At 44.6% G+C, this 14,969-nt stretch overlaps 1 protein-coding gene across 1 annotated transcript in view; it reads right to left on the reverse strand.

Moving 5' to 3' along the window:
* Positions 1–71: 71 nt before the first annotated feature.
* The window catches only part of cacnb3a (calcium voltage-gated channel auxiliary subunit beta 3a), a 31,049-nt gene continuing 16,151 nt past the window's right edge, over positions 72–14,969 (reverse strand). Inside the window, exons 6-14 of the mRNA XM_014145537.3 lie at positions 14,887–14,963; positions 14,731–14,750; positions 14,527–14,604; positions 12,340–12,398; positions 11,820–11,920; positions 11,328–11,479; positions 10,843–10,938; positions 10,576–10,746; positions 72–4,441 (exon numbers count right to left, since the gene is read on the reverse strand). Of these exons, the coding sequence (XP_014001012.1) occupies positions 4,031–4,441; positions 10,576–10,746; positions 10,843–10,938; positions 11,328–11,479; positions 11,820–11,920; positions 12,340–12,398; positions 14,527–14,604; positions 14,731–14,750; positions 14,887–14,963 (1,165 nt within the window). The 3' untranslated portion in view covers positions 72–4,030. The remainder of the gene's footprint in view (positions 4,442–10,575; positions 10,747–10,842; positions 10,939–11,327; positions 11,480–11,819; positions 11,921–12,339; positions 12,399–14,526; positions 14,605–14,730; positions 14,751–14,886; positions 14,964–14,969) is intronic.

Here is a 14,969-nt window from a genome sequence, read left to right on the forward strand (position 1 = left end):
ATTCCCTGGACTCGATTGACAAGATCGCTGTCCTAAGAACTACAACGTTCAAGAAAGCACATGACAATGGCAGCATTAAAAGTACATAAAATGTAATGTTTATTTCACTTAGTCTCATTTTACTTAGCATTTTTACTAATATATTCTTAAATAGAAAGCATTCTATACAGCGACAGGCAGGAAATATATATATATTTTTAAACATTTTTGTTTTGTCTCAGAAATTGAGGAAAGGAGCGTCGGGTCACGCTAGCACACTGTGATTGAGTCCGGTGAATAGATAATACATGGTTATAATTTAGTGCAGTTATTGCATTACAAAGCAACCATCAAAAAATGAAATTAGTGCAATTTTTTTTTTTTTTTTTCTACTTACACATAAAGAGGAAGTCCAGATGGGTTAAGGCGTTTTAAGTCTTTCAATGTTAGGCTTTGTATTGCATACAGAATATAAGACAGGAAACTAAACTATAACCCTTGTATAAATTGTGCTTCATAAATCGAAAAACCTTTTCATTATCAATTACTACATTGGTCCGCTTTGAAAGTCATATTCCTCCAAAGTACAGTGAAAATCTCTAAGTGAGCTAAAGCATGCAAGGCTGCATTTAGCAAGTCGCTCAATCCCTCTCTCTGATAGGTTGTCGAGGAACAGGTGGGAATAGATAACTTCAGAGCCAATCCAAATTGTGCTCAATAGAACATATACTAAAGTAAAACATTTTGTGCAATTAAAAAAAAATATTAATTTTTCTTTTTGTATTGTTGAGAGAGAATTCTGGGGGAAGAAAATACTGAACAGTTTTCCCTTTTCCGTTTCTAGTGAATACAAGTGTCGGCACCTGTACCCACACTACTCCTTATTCATTAACGTTGTAATTTTAATCTGACGTTATAGTCAGGTTACTCCATATTTAAGATGCATTCTGCTTTTTAAATGGTTAATACTTGTGGTTAATTTTTAACTCAGAGGAGTGACTGCCTTTTTACAAACAGAATCGTCGACAAGAATATTACATAGAAATAACAAGGAGAATCAGAATCGATGCATTAAAAGTGTAGAAGAACTGCAAAAAGAAACAATCAGGTTTCATGCAACACTTGCATAGAATTATTTTCTTCTTTTTTTTCAATCATGCTGTGATTTTTAAAATAATACGGAATCCTATAAAGTTGCCTGTTAGACATGGAAGCAGTAGACCAGTTAGTCCCCAGACTTGGTCCGCAGGGACCCTGTTCATGCAGATCTTTGTTCCACAATATGCCCAACTGATCGGTTCATAGACTAACCATGCAGGTATATGGTATCATGTCACAGTTGCTATAGCTGTGAGTCCTTTCGAAATGCAAGAGAAATCCAGGAGACTACGTCACAAGTTCCACACATGATTAGCCAATGAATGAAGTGATCAGTTGAGCACGAATGGTTGGATCAAAAACCTTCCGGTATAGGTAGACTTGAGGATCTGCTTCGTGAGGTTGACAGTAAAACTGCAGTACACATACAGTATAGAGACGGTTAAAACAAAGGGGTTCAGAGGAGATGCTATGTGCTGAACGTGTCTGACAAACACTTCCAAACAGCCTGAATAGGTTATGCTTGGTATGAAGAGCTCTCTCTCCTGCTCCAGAGACTCATATAAGTGAGTGTGAACGGGACGTTGTGCAGATGCTACAATAAAAAATGTGCCACACAACTGGAGGACAATAGAGGAAGGAGTGAGATTAGCCCACCGCTAGGGGCAGCTGGAGTCGTAAAAAAGGCATGCGATATTGCATTATTTTGATGCCTGAATTTGTGTGTGTGTGTCTGCTTGCATGTGCCACAAGAGGTTGCTGGCACCTTAATGTTTCCGTGTGTTTGGTGCCATTCCATTTGCTCCGTTCCAGCCATTATTATGAGCCCTCCTCCCTTCAGCAGCCTCCACGGAGGTGTGCTTGCCTGTGCGTGTGTGTTAATAAGAATAATATTGATTTGTCACATTCCCTTCATAACTCATGGTGATATTCTGTGTGATATGTGTAATGACAGAAACAAGATATGTGAATATATTGCAGCTTTACAACACTAACATACAGATAACCATATAGAGGCCTGTGTACCTGTGCCTCTCCCAAAACATTCAGCATCTTCTCAGTAAAAACTATCTGAACTGAAAACAGGAAGAAGTCCATACTGACAAAATTAAATAAACCCAAAAATATAAATACTTATAACAGCCTGGTCTCATAGACTAGACGTAACATAGTCAATGTAAATCCGGGACACTCAAATTAGTATGTTATGTTTGGTATGGTTACATAAGACAGAAGGTTACTAAAGGCAAAAAACGATGATGAGTGATTGAGCGGAGTGGATGAGTGGGCGTATAACGCGAATGTCTAGCAACCCAAAGGATGGGTGAATCTCATCACTGACAATTTCAGCTTTTTAGCTACTTTCCAACTACTTAGCTAACCCTTCCTTGAACAATAAGCCTAACCTTAACTCTTTTAGCTAACCCTTCCCCTAACACGTTAACCTATCTCCTAACCCTAACCCCTAGTGTAGCTAACATTAGCCACCTAGCTAACGTTAGCCACAACTAATTGGAATTCGTAACATATTATACGTAGAGCAAATTTCGTAACATATTGTACATTTTGCAAATTCTCAACATATTGTACATTTTGCAGATTTGTAACATATCATATCAATTGTAATTGACACATATCATATGAAATGGCTGATTGACATTCACAAATTAGTACATACCATATGAAACGTAACATATACTAAATTGAGTGTCCAGGATTTACATACAGAATAATACTAAATGCTCTGAGACCAAGTTGATTATAACCAGGCGCCCATTCAATATGTACAATATATATTCGGATGCATTACTATTTTCCATAGCAGATTAGTAAAATGTAGACATTCCTACTTTTGTTTATCCAGAAAGAGCCTATGGTTCCTGTTCTGACCATAATGTGCAAATAGTCCTAAAATAATCATACATGCAATAATAAAGATACATAAACGTCTTAGGGATTTAAGGCCAGTAAATGTGTCATTCTACAATAGAGAAACCTTATGCAAAGAATCTTAAAATTTAACTTGACCTACAGCCAGTAGTTATAGCTTGCTATTGTGGAGGTGAGTAGCCCTGTTGACCTATAGCCTTTTATCTGATTAACATGACCCAAGCTAATCAGAATGAGTAAAACCGTAAGCCTGGAAGTGTGTGATTGTAGAAGGTGGTAATGTGCACAGCAGTCAGTAATTGTTATGGGGACAATTGGTACTACATTGTTTTTATAGTTGGGGTGAGTGGTTGGGGACAAGGAGCACACTTATTGTGTACAAGTGGGTGTCTTGTGGCCAAAGTTGTAGTTTGGGTATAGCTAGTTGTCTTGGGGGCCCGGGGCACGTTAGAGATGTCAGTAGTTGTCTTGGGGCCAGGGATACGTTAGAAATGTCAGTAGTTGTCTTGGGGCCAGGGATACGTTAGAGATGTCAGTAGTTGTCTGGGGGCCAGGGGTACGTTAGAGATGTCAGTAGTTGTCTGGGGGCCAGGGGTACGTTAGAGATGTCAGTAGTTGTCTGGGGGCCAGGGGTACGTTAGAGATGTCAGTAGTTGTTTTGGGGCCAGGTGTACGTTAGAGATGTCAGTATTTGTCTTGGGGCCAGGGGTACGTTAGAGATGTCAGTAGTTGTTTTGGGGCCAGGGGTATGTTAGAGATGTCAGTAGTTGTCTGGGGGCCAGGGGTACGTTAGAGATGTCAGTAGTTGTTTTGGGGCCAGGGGTATGTTAGAGATGTCAGTAGTTGTCTTGGGGCCAGGGGTACGTTAGAGATGTCAGTAGTTGTTTTGGGGCCAGGGGTACGTTAGAGATGTCAGTAGTTGTCTTGGGGCCAGGTGTACGTTAGAGATGTCAGTAGTTGTCTGAGGGCCAGGGGTACGTTAGAGATGTCAGTAGTTGTTTTAGGGCCAGGGGTACGTTAGAGATGTCAGTAGTTAACTCGGGTCAAGGGTACGTTAGAAATGTCAGTAGTTGTCTCGGGGCCAGGGGCGGCTGCGTTGGCAGTTGTTGCGCTGGTTGTGCCCCTGCTGGGCATCGCGCTGGAGCAGCCTGTCCTGTGATTCATGCCCGTTGGTGCTGTGGATGCCCCCGCGGTGACCGCGGTGAGGGGGGTACCTGTCCCTGTAAGTTTGGGCGTGGCAAGGGGACTCAAACTCATCCTCCTCATCTAGTTCCTCTTCTAATTCCTCCACCAGCTCCTCGTCCTCCTCGTCCCCCTGGAGGCGTGGGCCCCCAAGGAGGCCGCGGGACAGGGAGTCGCTGCCTTCTTCAGACGGCATCAGGCTGTCCTGCTCCAGAGGGGAGTGGGCCTCCACCTCCTCACCCTCCACCCCCACACTGCTGTGCTGCGCTGGGGCCTGGTTCTTATTCTGGGTCTGGTGTTGGAGAGGGGGGAGGAGGAGGGAGATAATAAAAAAGATCTCCATCACAGTATCTGAGACAGATTCCTGAAGTAACCTGCTCTTTTTACTATCCTCATCACACCAAAGACAAATGGCTAAAGCTACCACATGTGGGCACACATCACACATACAGTGCGTTCGGAAAGTATTCAGACCCCTTGACTTTTTCCACATTTTGTTACATTACAGCCATATTCTAAAATGGATTAAATAGTTTCCCCCCTCATTAATCACGTTTTTGCACATTTATTAAAAATAAAACTGAAATATCACATTTACATAAGTATTTAGACCCTTTACTCGGTACTTTGTTGAAGCACCTTTGGCAGCGATTACAGCCTTGAGTCTTCTTGGGTATGACGCTACAAGCTTGGCACACCTGTATTTGAGGAGTTTCTCCCATTCTTCTCTGCAGATTCTGTCAAGCTCTGTCAGGTTGGATGGGGAGCGTCACTACACAGCTATTTTCAGGTCTCTCCAGAGATGTTCGATCAGGTTCAAGTCCGTGCTCTTGGCTGGGCCACTCAAGGACATTCAGAGACTTGTCCTGAAGCCACTCCTGTGTTGTCTTGGCTGTGTGCTTAGGGTCGTTGTCCTGTTCGAAGGTGAACCTTTTTTTCAGAGTTTGCACTGTTAGGTGACCTAAACTGGGATATGCTTAACACCCCGCCCGTCCTACAATCTAAGCTAGATGCCCTCAATCTCACACAAATTATCATGGGACCCACCAGGTACAACCCTAAATCCGTAAACACAGGCACCCTCATTGATATCATCATAACCAACCTGCCCTCTAAATACACCTCCGCTGTCTTCAACCAGGATCTCAGCGATCATTGCCTCATTGCCTGCGTCCGTAATGGATCCGCGTTCAAACGACCACCACTCATCACTGTCAAACGCTCCCTAAAACACTTCAACGAGCAGGCCTTTCTAATCGACCTGGCCCGGGTATCCTGGAAGGATATTGACCTCATTCCGTCAGTAGAGGATGCCAAGTTATTCTTTAAAAATGCTTTCCTCACCATCTTAAATAAGCATACGCCATTCAAAAAATGTAGAACTAAGAACAGATATAGCCCTTGGTTCACTCCAGACCTGACTGCCCTTGACCAGCACAAAAACATCCTGTGGCATACTGCATTAGCATCGAATAGCCCCCGTGATCTGCAACTTTTCAGGGAAGTTAGGAACCAATATACACAGGTAGTTAGGAAAGCAAAGGCTAGCTTTTTCGAACAGAAATTTGCATCCTGTAGCACAAACTCCAAAAAGTTCTGGGACACTGTAAAGTCCATGGAGAATAAGAGCACCTCCTCCCAGCTGCCCACAGCACTGTCGCTAGGAAACACTGTCACCACTGATAAATCTACAATAATTGAGAAAAGCATTTTTCTACGGCTGGCCATGCTTTCCACCTGGCTACCCCTACCCCGGTCAACAGCTCTGCACCCCCCACAGTAACTTGCCCAAGCCTCCCCCATTTCTCCTTCACCCAAATCCAGATAGTGTTCTGAAATGTTCTGAAAGAGCTGCAAAATCTGGACCCCTACAAATCAGCTGGGCTAGACAATCTGGACCCTCTCTTTCTAAAATTATCCACCGCAATTGTTGCAACCCATATTACTAGCCTGTTCAACTTCTCTTTTGTATCGTCTGAGATCCCTAAAGATTGGAAAGCTGCCGCGACCATCCCCCGTGGCAGCTTTCTAGACCCAAACTGTTACAGACCTATATCTATCCTACCCTGCCTTCTCCTCGAAAGCCAAGTTAACGAACAGATCACCGAACATTTTGACTCCCACTGTACCTTCTCCGCTATGCAATCTGGTTTCCGAGCTGGTCATGGGTGCACCTTAGCCACGCTCAAGGTCCTAAACGATATCATAACCGCCATCGATAAAAGAGAATACTGTGCAGCCGTATTCATCAACCTGGCCAAGGCTTTTGACTCTGTCAATCACCGCATTCTTATCGGCAGACTCAATAGCCTTGGTTTCTCAAATGACTGCCTCACCTGGTTCACCAACTACTTCTCAGATGGAGTCCAGTGTGTCAAATCGGAGGGCCTGTTGTCCGGACCTCTGGCAGTCTCTATGGGGGTGCCACAGGGTTCAATTCTCGGGCCCACTCTTTTGTCTGTATACATCAATGATGCCACTCTTGCTGCTGGTGATTCTCTGATCCACCTCTACGTAGACAACACCATTCTGTATACTTCTGGCCCATCTTTGGACACTGTGTTAACAAACCTCCAGACGAGCTTCAATGCCATACAACATTCCTTCCGTGGCCTCCAACTGCTCTTGAATACAAAAAAAAATAAATGCATGCTCTTCAATCGATCGCTGCCCTCACCCACCTGCCCGTCCAGCATCACTACTCTGGACGGTTCTGACTTAGAATATGTGCACAACTACAAATACCTAGGTGTCTGGTTAGACTGTAAACTCTCCTTCCAGACTCACATTAAGCATCTACAATCCAAAATTACATCTAGAATCGGCTTCCTATTTCGCAACAAAGCATCCTTCACTGCCAAACATGTCCTCGTAAAACTGACTATCTTACCGATCCTTGACTTCGGCAATGTCATTTACAAAATAGCCTCCAACACTCTACACAGCAAACTGGATGTAGTCTCACAGTGCCATCCGTTTTGTCACCAAAGCCCCATATACTACCCACCACTGTGACCTGTATGCTCTCGTTGGCTGGCCCTCGCTTCATATTCGTTGCCAAACCCTCTGGCTCCAGGTCATCTATATCTCAGCTCACTGGTCACCATAGCAGCACCCACCCGTAGCATGCGCTCCAGTAGGTATATTTCACTGGTCACCCCCAAAGCCAACTCCTCTGTTTGCCGCCTTTCCTTCCAGTTCTCTGCTGCCAATGACTGGAACACATTGCAAAAATCACTGAAGCTGGAGACTTACATCTCCATCACTAACTTTAAGCATCAGCTGTCAGAGCAGCTTACCGATCATTGCACCTGTACAGAGCCAATCTGTAAATAGCCCGTCCAACTACCTCATTCCCATGTTGTTGTTTTTTGCTCCTTTGCACTCCAGTATCTCTACTTGCACATTCATCTTCTGCGCATCTATCACTCCAGTGTTTAATTGCTCAATTGTAATTATTTCGCCACTATGGCCTATTTATTGCCTTACCTCCCTAATCTTACTATATTTGCACACACTGTATATAGACTTTTCTATTGTGTTAATGACTATACGTTTGTTTATCCCATGTGTAACTCTGTGTTGTTTGTGTCGCACTGCTTTGCTCTATCTTGGCTAGGTCGCAGTTGTAAATGAGAACTTGTTCTCAACTGGCCTACTTGGTTAAATAAAGGTGAAATAAAATAAAAATAAATACAACTTTGCTCCATTCATCTTTCCCTTGATCCTGGCTAGTCTCCCAGTCCCTGCCGCTGAAAAACATCCCCACTGCATGATGCTGCCACCACCATGCTTCACCGTAGGGATGGTGCCAGGTTTCCTCCAGATGTGATGCATGGCATTCAGGCCAAAGAGTTCAACCTTGGTTTCATCAGACCAGAGAGTCTTGTTTCTTATGGTCTGAGTCCTTTAGATGGCTTTTGGCAAACTCAAAGCGGGCTGTCAGAGTGACCATCGGTTCTTGGTCACCTCCCTGACCAAGGCCCTTCTCCCCCATTTGGTCAGTTTGGCCGGGCGGCCAGCTCTAGGAAGAGTCTTGGTGGTTTTAAACTTCTTCTATTTAAGAACAATGGAGGCCACTGTGTTCTTGGGGGCCTTCAATGCTGCAGAAATATTTTGGTACCCTTCCCCATATCTGTGCCTCGACACAATCCTGTCTCGGAGCTATCCGGACAATTCCTTTGACTTCATGGCTTGGTTTTTGCTCTGACATGCACTGTCAACTGTGGGACTTTATAGAGACAGGTGTGTTCCTGTCCTATCAATTGAATTTACCACAGGTGGATTCCAATCAAGTTGTAGAAACATCTCAAGGATGATCAATGGAAACAGGATGCACCTGAGCTAAATTTCGAGTCTCATAGCAAAGGGTCTGAATACTTATGTAAATAAGGTATTTCTGTTTTTTCTAAAAACCTGTTCTCATTTTGTCATTATGGGGTATTGTGTGTAGATTGATGATTCATTTGATCCATTTTAGAATAAGGCTGTAACGTAACAAAATGTGAAAAAAGTCAAGGAGTCTGAATACTTTCCGAGTGCACCGTAAGACTAACTAATTAGATTAGAGAGTTTAATAGTCACATGTACAGGGTTGCAGATGTAATCACAGGGTACAGTGAAATTCTTGCGCTCCGAATCTCCTAAAATGGACACTACTCTACACCAATGACAGTGGAACAGTTAAATGGATAACATGGTATTACAGTGTTAAGAACGTTGTTAACTTAAATCGCCATGGTTTGCATTTTTTGTTGTTGTTGAATGTTCTGACCCAATCACGTTGAGATCATCTCTTAACACTATCCTTTGCACTGGAGCAATATCAACCATTGCGTTGTTTATGCATTGTGTCGTCGTGCTTCAATTTGACAATCATTTCGATATTTTTATGCGCACTAAAGGTTTCATTCAGGGTAGCATTCTGTGCCAGCGTGAGAGAGTGTGCCATTCACAAAGCATGAGTATGGTCATGGTACGGCTCCATCTGTTTACTGCAGATTTATAGTACATCCACTGTGCATTATAGCGTACAGGTAACTGCCAAAATAATGGAAACACTTGAGTAAATGAGGGATACAAAGTATATTGAAAGCAAGTGCTTCCACACATGTGTGGTTCCTGAGTTAATTAAGCAATTAACCTCCCAATATGCTTAGGGTCATGTATAAAAATGCCCAGTTGCCCATTATTTTGGGTTCCATGGCTAGAATAGATCTTAGTGACTTTGAAAGAGGGGTCTTAAAGGGGTTTTAAAGGGGTCTTAAAGGGAGCGTACATCTGTGTGTCCCAGTCACCAGATCTCAACCCAATTGAACACTTATTGGAGATTCTGGAGTGGCAAATGAGAAAGCATTTTCCACCACAAAACACCAAATGATTGGAATTTCTCGTGGAAGAATTGTGTCGCATCCCTCCAATAGAGGTCCAGATACTTGTAGAATCTAGGCTAAGATTCATTGAAGCTGTTCTGGCTCGTGGTGGCCCAACGCCCCCATTAAGACAGTCTATGTTGGTGTTTCCTTTTACCTTGGCAGTTACCTGTGTATGCCATTTAGCAGACTTCATTACATTCATATAGCCTGTTACATGACTTTTTCTATATCAAGCCCTGAACCTGCTGCTGCTTTTTGGATTTCATCATACAATCTTTGAAGTTTGTAGCACAGTGTCAATCAAATATGCAGGGACTGTGAGGTGGCAGGTGGATAAGAGATGGGAATTGGGTCTACATTCTGTAGGTATCAGTGGCTTGTGTGTGTGTGGGGGGGGGAGTTTATTGTGTGAGAGGGAAATAAGACACATCGGTTGATCTTATTCCACCAAGTGTGGTTGGTGTGGAGGGGTGGGGGGGTGGGGTGGGGTGGGGGGGGGGGGGTTAAGGGGTGGTAGGGGTCATTGGGTGTAGAAGTAATGTACATACATAAACCCTCCTACTCACCCCGTATGGTAAGCGATCATTCAATTAATTCCTGTGTTTCAGAAAACTGCAAAAACGTTAAGCAGGGATGAGTGAGAAGACGGACAAACAGACAGACATGAGAAAGGGGATAGAGGGAATGTGGTATAGTACTGTAAGGACAGATGCAACACACAACAACCACATAAACAATCCCCCTCCCACTAAAGCAGTGTTTCATCATCCTGGTCCTGTGGACTCAAAGGGGAGCACATTTTGTTTTTGCCCTAGCACTACACAGCTGATTCGAATGATCAACTCATCATCTTGGACGATTTGAACCAGGTGTGTAATGCTACGGAAAAAAACAAAATGTGACCCCCTTTGGCTCCCCAGGACCAGGATGAAGAAACACTGCCCTACAAAAACCTCACTATCCCATTATCTGTCCTCTTTCCATTCTCCCATCTCCAATTGTCTCTGTTCCCCTCCACCTTCACTCCTCCATCCACATAGCAGCATCTCACCTGTAGGCTAGAGTTGGCTGAGGGCGGGGTCATGAGGTTCTGCTCTAATAGCGGGTTGATGGGGGTGGTGTCGGGAAGATGAGTGGCGCGCCAGTAGACCTCTAGGTATTCAGCCAGGTGCTCACACGCATCCTCCAATTGGTTCTCATCCAAAATGACATCAAACATCTCCTATGAAGGAACAGTGGGAGGGAGATCAATTTCAGACTGTTGGTTGAATTGTAATAGTAGCTGTGAATAGTACTGTATGGTGGGGTGTCCACGTACAGGGGGGCATTGAGACAGTTTGTCCCCGGCCATCATCTGCACGTTCAGGTGTTTGCTCTGAGACTTCCCCCGGGACTTGATCAGCCTCTGGAGCACCTGAGAGAGAGAGGGGAGGAGAGACAGAAAAAGGGGAGGAGAGAGAGAGAAAAAGGGGAGGAGAGAGAGAGAAAAAGGGGAGGAGAGAGATAACGGAGAGGGGCGAGGGAGGAGAGAGAAAAAGGAGAGGAGAGACAGAAAAAGGGGAGGAGAGAGAAAAAGGGGAGGAGAGAGAAAAAAGGGGCGGGAGAGAGAGAGTGAGCAAGAGAGAGAGAGAGCGAGGGAAAGCGAGAAGGAAAGAGACAGGGAGAGAGGGTAGCTTTATAAAGAAGGCTTTATAAAGGCTTCATAAAGAAGAGAAATTCAAACGATGAAAAGGCATCTTCACGTAAGTCCACTCACACTACATCTACAGGACATGTACGAAGTCAGGTTGTCTAGCTATGTACCTTTGGCGAGGACACTTTGACGTAGACGATGATAGGGGCCAGGGAAGTCTTGGCTAGCTGGGCTGGGTGGTTGATGGTGTCTGCATCCAGAACCACCAGCTGGAGGGTTTTGGCCAGCTCAAATATCCTCTCTATCTCACTCTGGACCTCGGCTGTAGGGGAGAGAGATACATAACATTACAGTACCTGACCTAGAGATCAATCCATGCACTGTGGATGCTTACACACTTAATAGTGTTTACATGAACAAATGTGTATGTTAAAGGGAATGTGTGTGTGTGTGCGTGCATGTGTGTGTGTATCACAGGAGGTTGGTGGCACCTTATTTGGGGAGGACGGGCTCGTGGTAATGGCTGGAGCGGAATGAGTGGAATGGTATCAAATACATCAAACACATGGTTTGAATCCGTTCCATTCACTCCAGTCCAGCCATTATTATGAGCTCTCCTCCCCTCAGCAGCCTCCACTCTGTGTGTGTGTGTGTGTACTCACCCAGGCTGGAGCGAGTATTGGATCTCTCCATGATGGGCCTCTTGTTGAGCACAGATCTCTTGGCAAGAGAAAGGTCTGCCGTAACGCGTGTGATGGAGATTCTGCAGGTGTCAGAAACAAAACGGGATAAACACACATTAAATAACACTAACTACAAATACACTGCTAATACACACCGCAGACAAAATATCACAGTGATGAATGCAATGGAGGTTCAGAACGAGATCAAACAGAGGGCGAGCAAACAAAAGAACACCTGTGTCATAGATGTACATAAAAGAGAGAAGTAGCCTAGCGGTTAAGAGCGTTGGGCCAGTAACCGAAAGGTCGTTGGTTCAAATTCCAATCCGACTAAGTGAAAAATCTGTCTGTGACCTTGAGCAAGGCACTTAACCCTAATTGCTCCTGTAAGTCGCTCTGGATAAGAGCGTCTGCTAAATGACGCAAATGTTAATAAACAACTAGCTACTTTAATGGGCAGCTGACAATTAATCAGGATGCCTGTATATACAGTACTAACCTTCCGTCGAACCTGTGTTTCAGGAAGTCAAACAGAGCTTTCTGCATCATGTCTGTCACCTGAGAGAGGGTAGAGAAAGACAAAGAGATCTTGGATACATATCATTGTCAATCAAACTATCTCAGCATCAGTGAAACAAACTTAAAACTTAACCACCATACTTCTAAGCCCCCAGCATCAAAATGCACACTTGGCAAGACAATAAACAAGTGTGTGAGAAATCCTATTGCTTAAAGAAGCATACACTGAGTGTACAAAACATTAAGAACACCGTCCTAATATTGAGTTTGCCTTCAGAACAGCCTCAATTCGTCGGGGCATGGTGTCTAAAGCGTTCCACAGAGATGCTGGCCCATGTTGACTCCAATGTTTCCACAGTTGTGTCTGGTTTGCTGGTAGTGGATCTCTACTCCGAATAGCTCGTTCCGTCTCATCCCACAGATGCTCGACTGGATTGAGATCTGGTGACTGGGCAGACCACTGCAGTAAGCTGAATTCACTGTCATGTTCGTGGAACCATTCCTAGACAATCCTAGCCTCGTGGCATGGAGCATTACCCTGCTGAAATACATTTATTTGCAGGTGGATAAACTGCTGCCATGAAAGGATGCACCTGATTGGCAATGATGTTCAGATATCCTGTGGCATTCAAAAGTTGCTCCACTTTTATCAAGGTGCCCAATGTGTGCCATGAAAACACACCCCACAACATCACACCACCAGCCTGCAATGTTGAGACACGTCATGATGGATACATGTACTCGTGGTTTCCTGCATACCCTAGTCCTCCCATCAGCGTGAAACAGCATGCATGAAGGATGCATGTACTCGTGGTTTCCTCCATACCCTAGTCCTCCCATCAGCGTGAAACAGCATGCATGAAGGATGCATGTACTCGTGGTTTCCTCCATACCCTAGTCCTCCCATCAGCGTGAAACAGCATGCATGAAGGATGCATGTACTCGTGGTTTCCTGCATACCCTAGTCCTCCCATCAGCGTGAAACAGCATGCATGAAGGGTGCATGTACTCGTGGTTTCCTCCATACCCTAGTCCTCCCATCAGCGTGAAACAGCATGCATGAAGGATGCATGTACTCGTGGTTTCCTCCATACCCTAGTCCTCCCATCAGCGTGAAACAGCAGAAACCGGGATTCATCAGACCAGCCAATGTTTTTCACATTCTCCAGTGTCCAGTGTTTTTCGCTCCTTAGCCCACTGCAGCCGCAGTTACTTGTTTTTTTGCTCAAAGAAGTGGGAACTCTATAAGGTCGTCGGCTGCCAAAGCCCATTCGTGCCAAGGTACGATTAGTTGTGCATTCCTTTATGAGTCTTTGGGCACCAATGTTGTACTGGACTGTCAGTTGACTAACCATAGCTCGTCTGTTGCTCTGCTTAATTTATGTCAGCCTCCTTTGTCGTCTTCTATCAATGACCCGTTTTCGACCACTGGCCTGCCGTTAGCTTGATGTCCTTTGGGTGGTGGACCATTCTTAATACACACGGGAAACTGTTGAGCGTGAAGAACCCTGCAGCGTAGTTCATGACTCAAACCGGTGCGCCTGGCACCTACTACCGTACCCCGTTCAAAGGCACTTCAATCTCTTGTCTTGCCCATTCACCCTCTGAATGGCGCACATACACTATCCATGTCTCAATTGTCTCAAGGCTTAAAAATCCTTCTTTAACCCGTCGCCTCCCCTTCATCTACACTGATGGAAGTGGATTTAACAGGTGACATCAATAAGGGATCATATCTTTCCCCTGGATGCACCTGGCCAGTCTATGTCGTGGAAAGAGCAGGTGTACTAATGTTTTGTACACTCAGTGTACTTTGAAATTCATTGAAACTGAACCCCAGATGAAAGAAGCATCTAAAAATAGATCAAGTGAATTAGCCAGGCTTGGTGTTCATTCCACTGTCTGAATGGGGATGTTATTATTCAGCTGTGGAGCCGAGAGAGAAATGTGAATCATTATCACTAGATGGAGCAGACAAGAGGCGGTTCTTAACTGGTTCTAGGACAGTGTGTCTCAACCGACCGCTCCTTCAGATGATTAGCTTAGCTGACCGCCATTTACAAGTGTAATTCAGTCCTCCGAAGTAGAAGGACCTAAGGTTGCCTTCCCCTAGTAGAAACATTGTTCTTGGCCTTACTAGAACGGAGAGAGAGCGAGAGACACTTACCTCATACCCCTTCAGTGACGGCCCCACTAAGACCACCGGCCGCATAGACGGGACCACGTCATATGGAGGAATGTGTTCCTGTGTGAACCAAGAGAGAAAGAGACCAAGAGAAAGACAGTGAGCGTGCCAATCAAAGTTCCCGTCGTTTCACCCTTTGAAACAGGTTCATGTTTTTTTTATAGAGAAGACGACATAAAAACGTACCTGCTTTTGCTTCGGTTTGTCTTTTGAAAACGAGAACAGTACAATCAGTGACATAAGATATTATATCAGCGAGTGAGAAGAAAAATCACGGTTGAATTTATAATACAGTATTCGATTCCTGAGAAAAAGGTCTGAGGGTGTAATTCTTATACTCACCACCAGGTGGCGGTGTTGTCCTCCAGCTCCCAGATACCATGTCACCCAGACTGGAGGAAGAGTTCCCCCCTCTTTTCCTGCAC

Source organism: Salmo salar, chromosome 15 (genome assembly GCF_965601325.2).
Source record: "Salmo salar chromosome 15, fSalSal1, whole genome shotgun sequence".
NCBI lineage: Eukaryota > Metazoa > Chordata > Actinopteri > Salmoniformes > Salmonidae > Salmo > Salmo salar.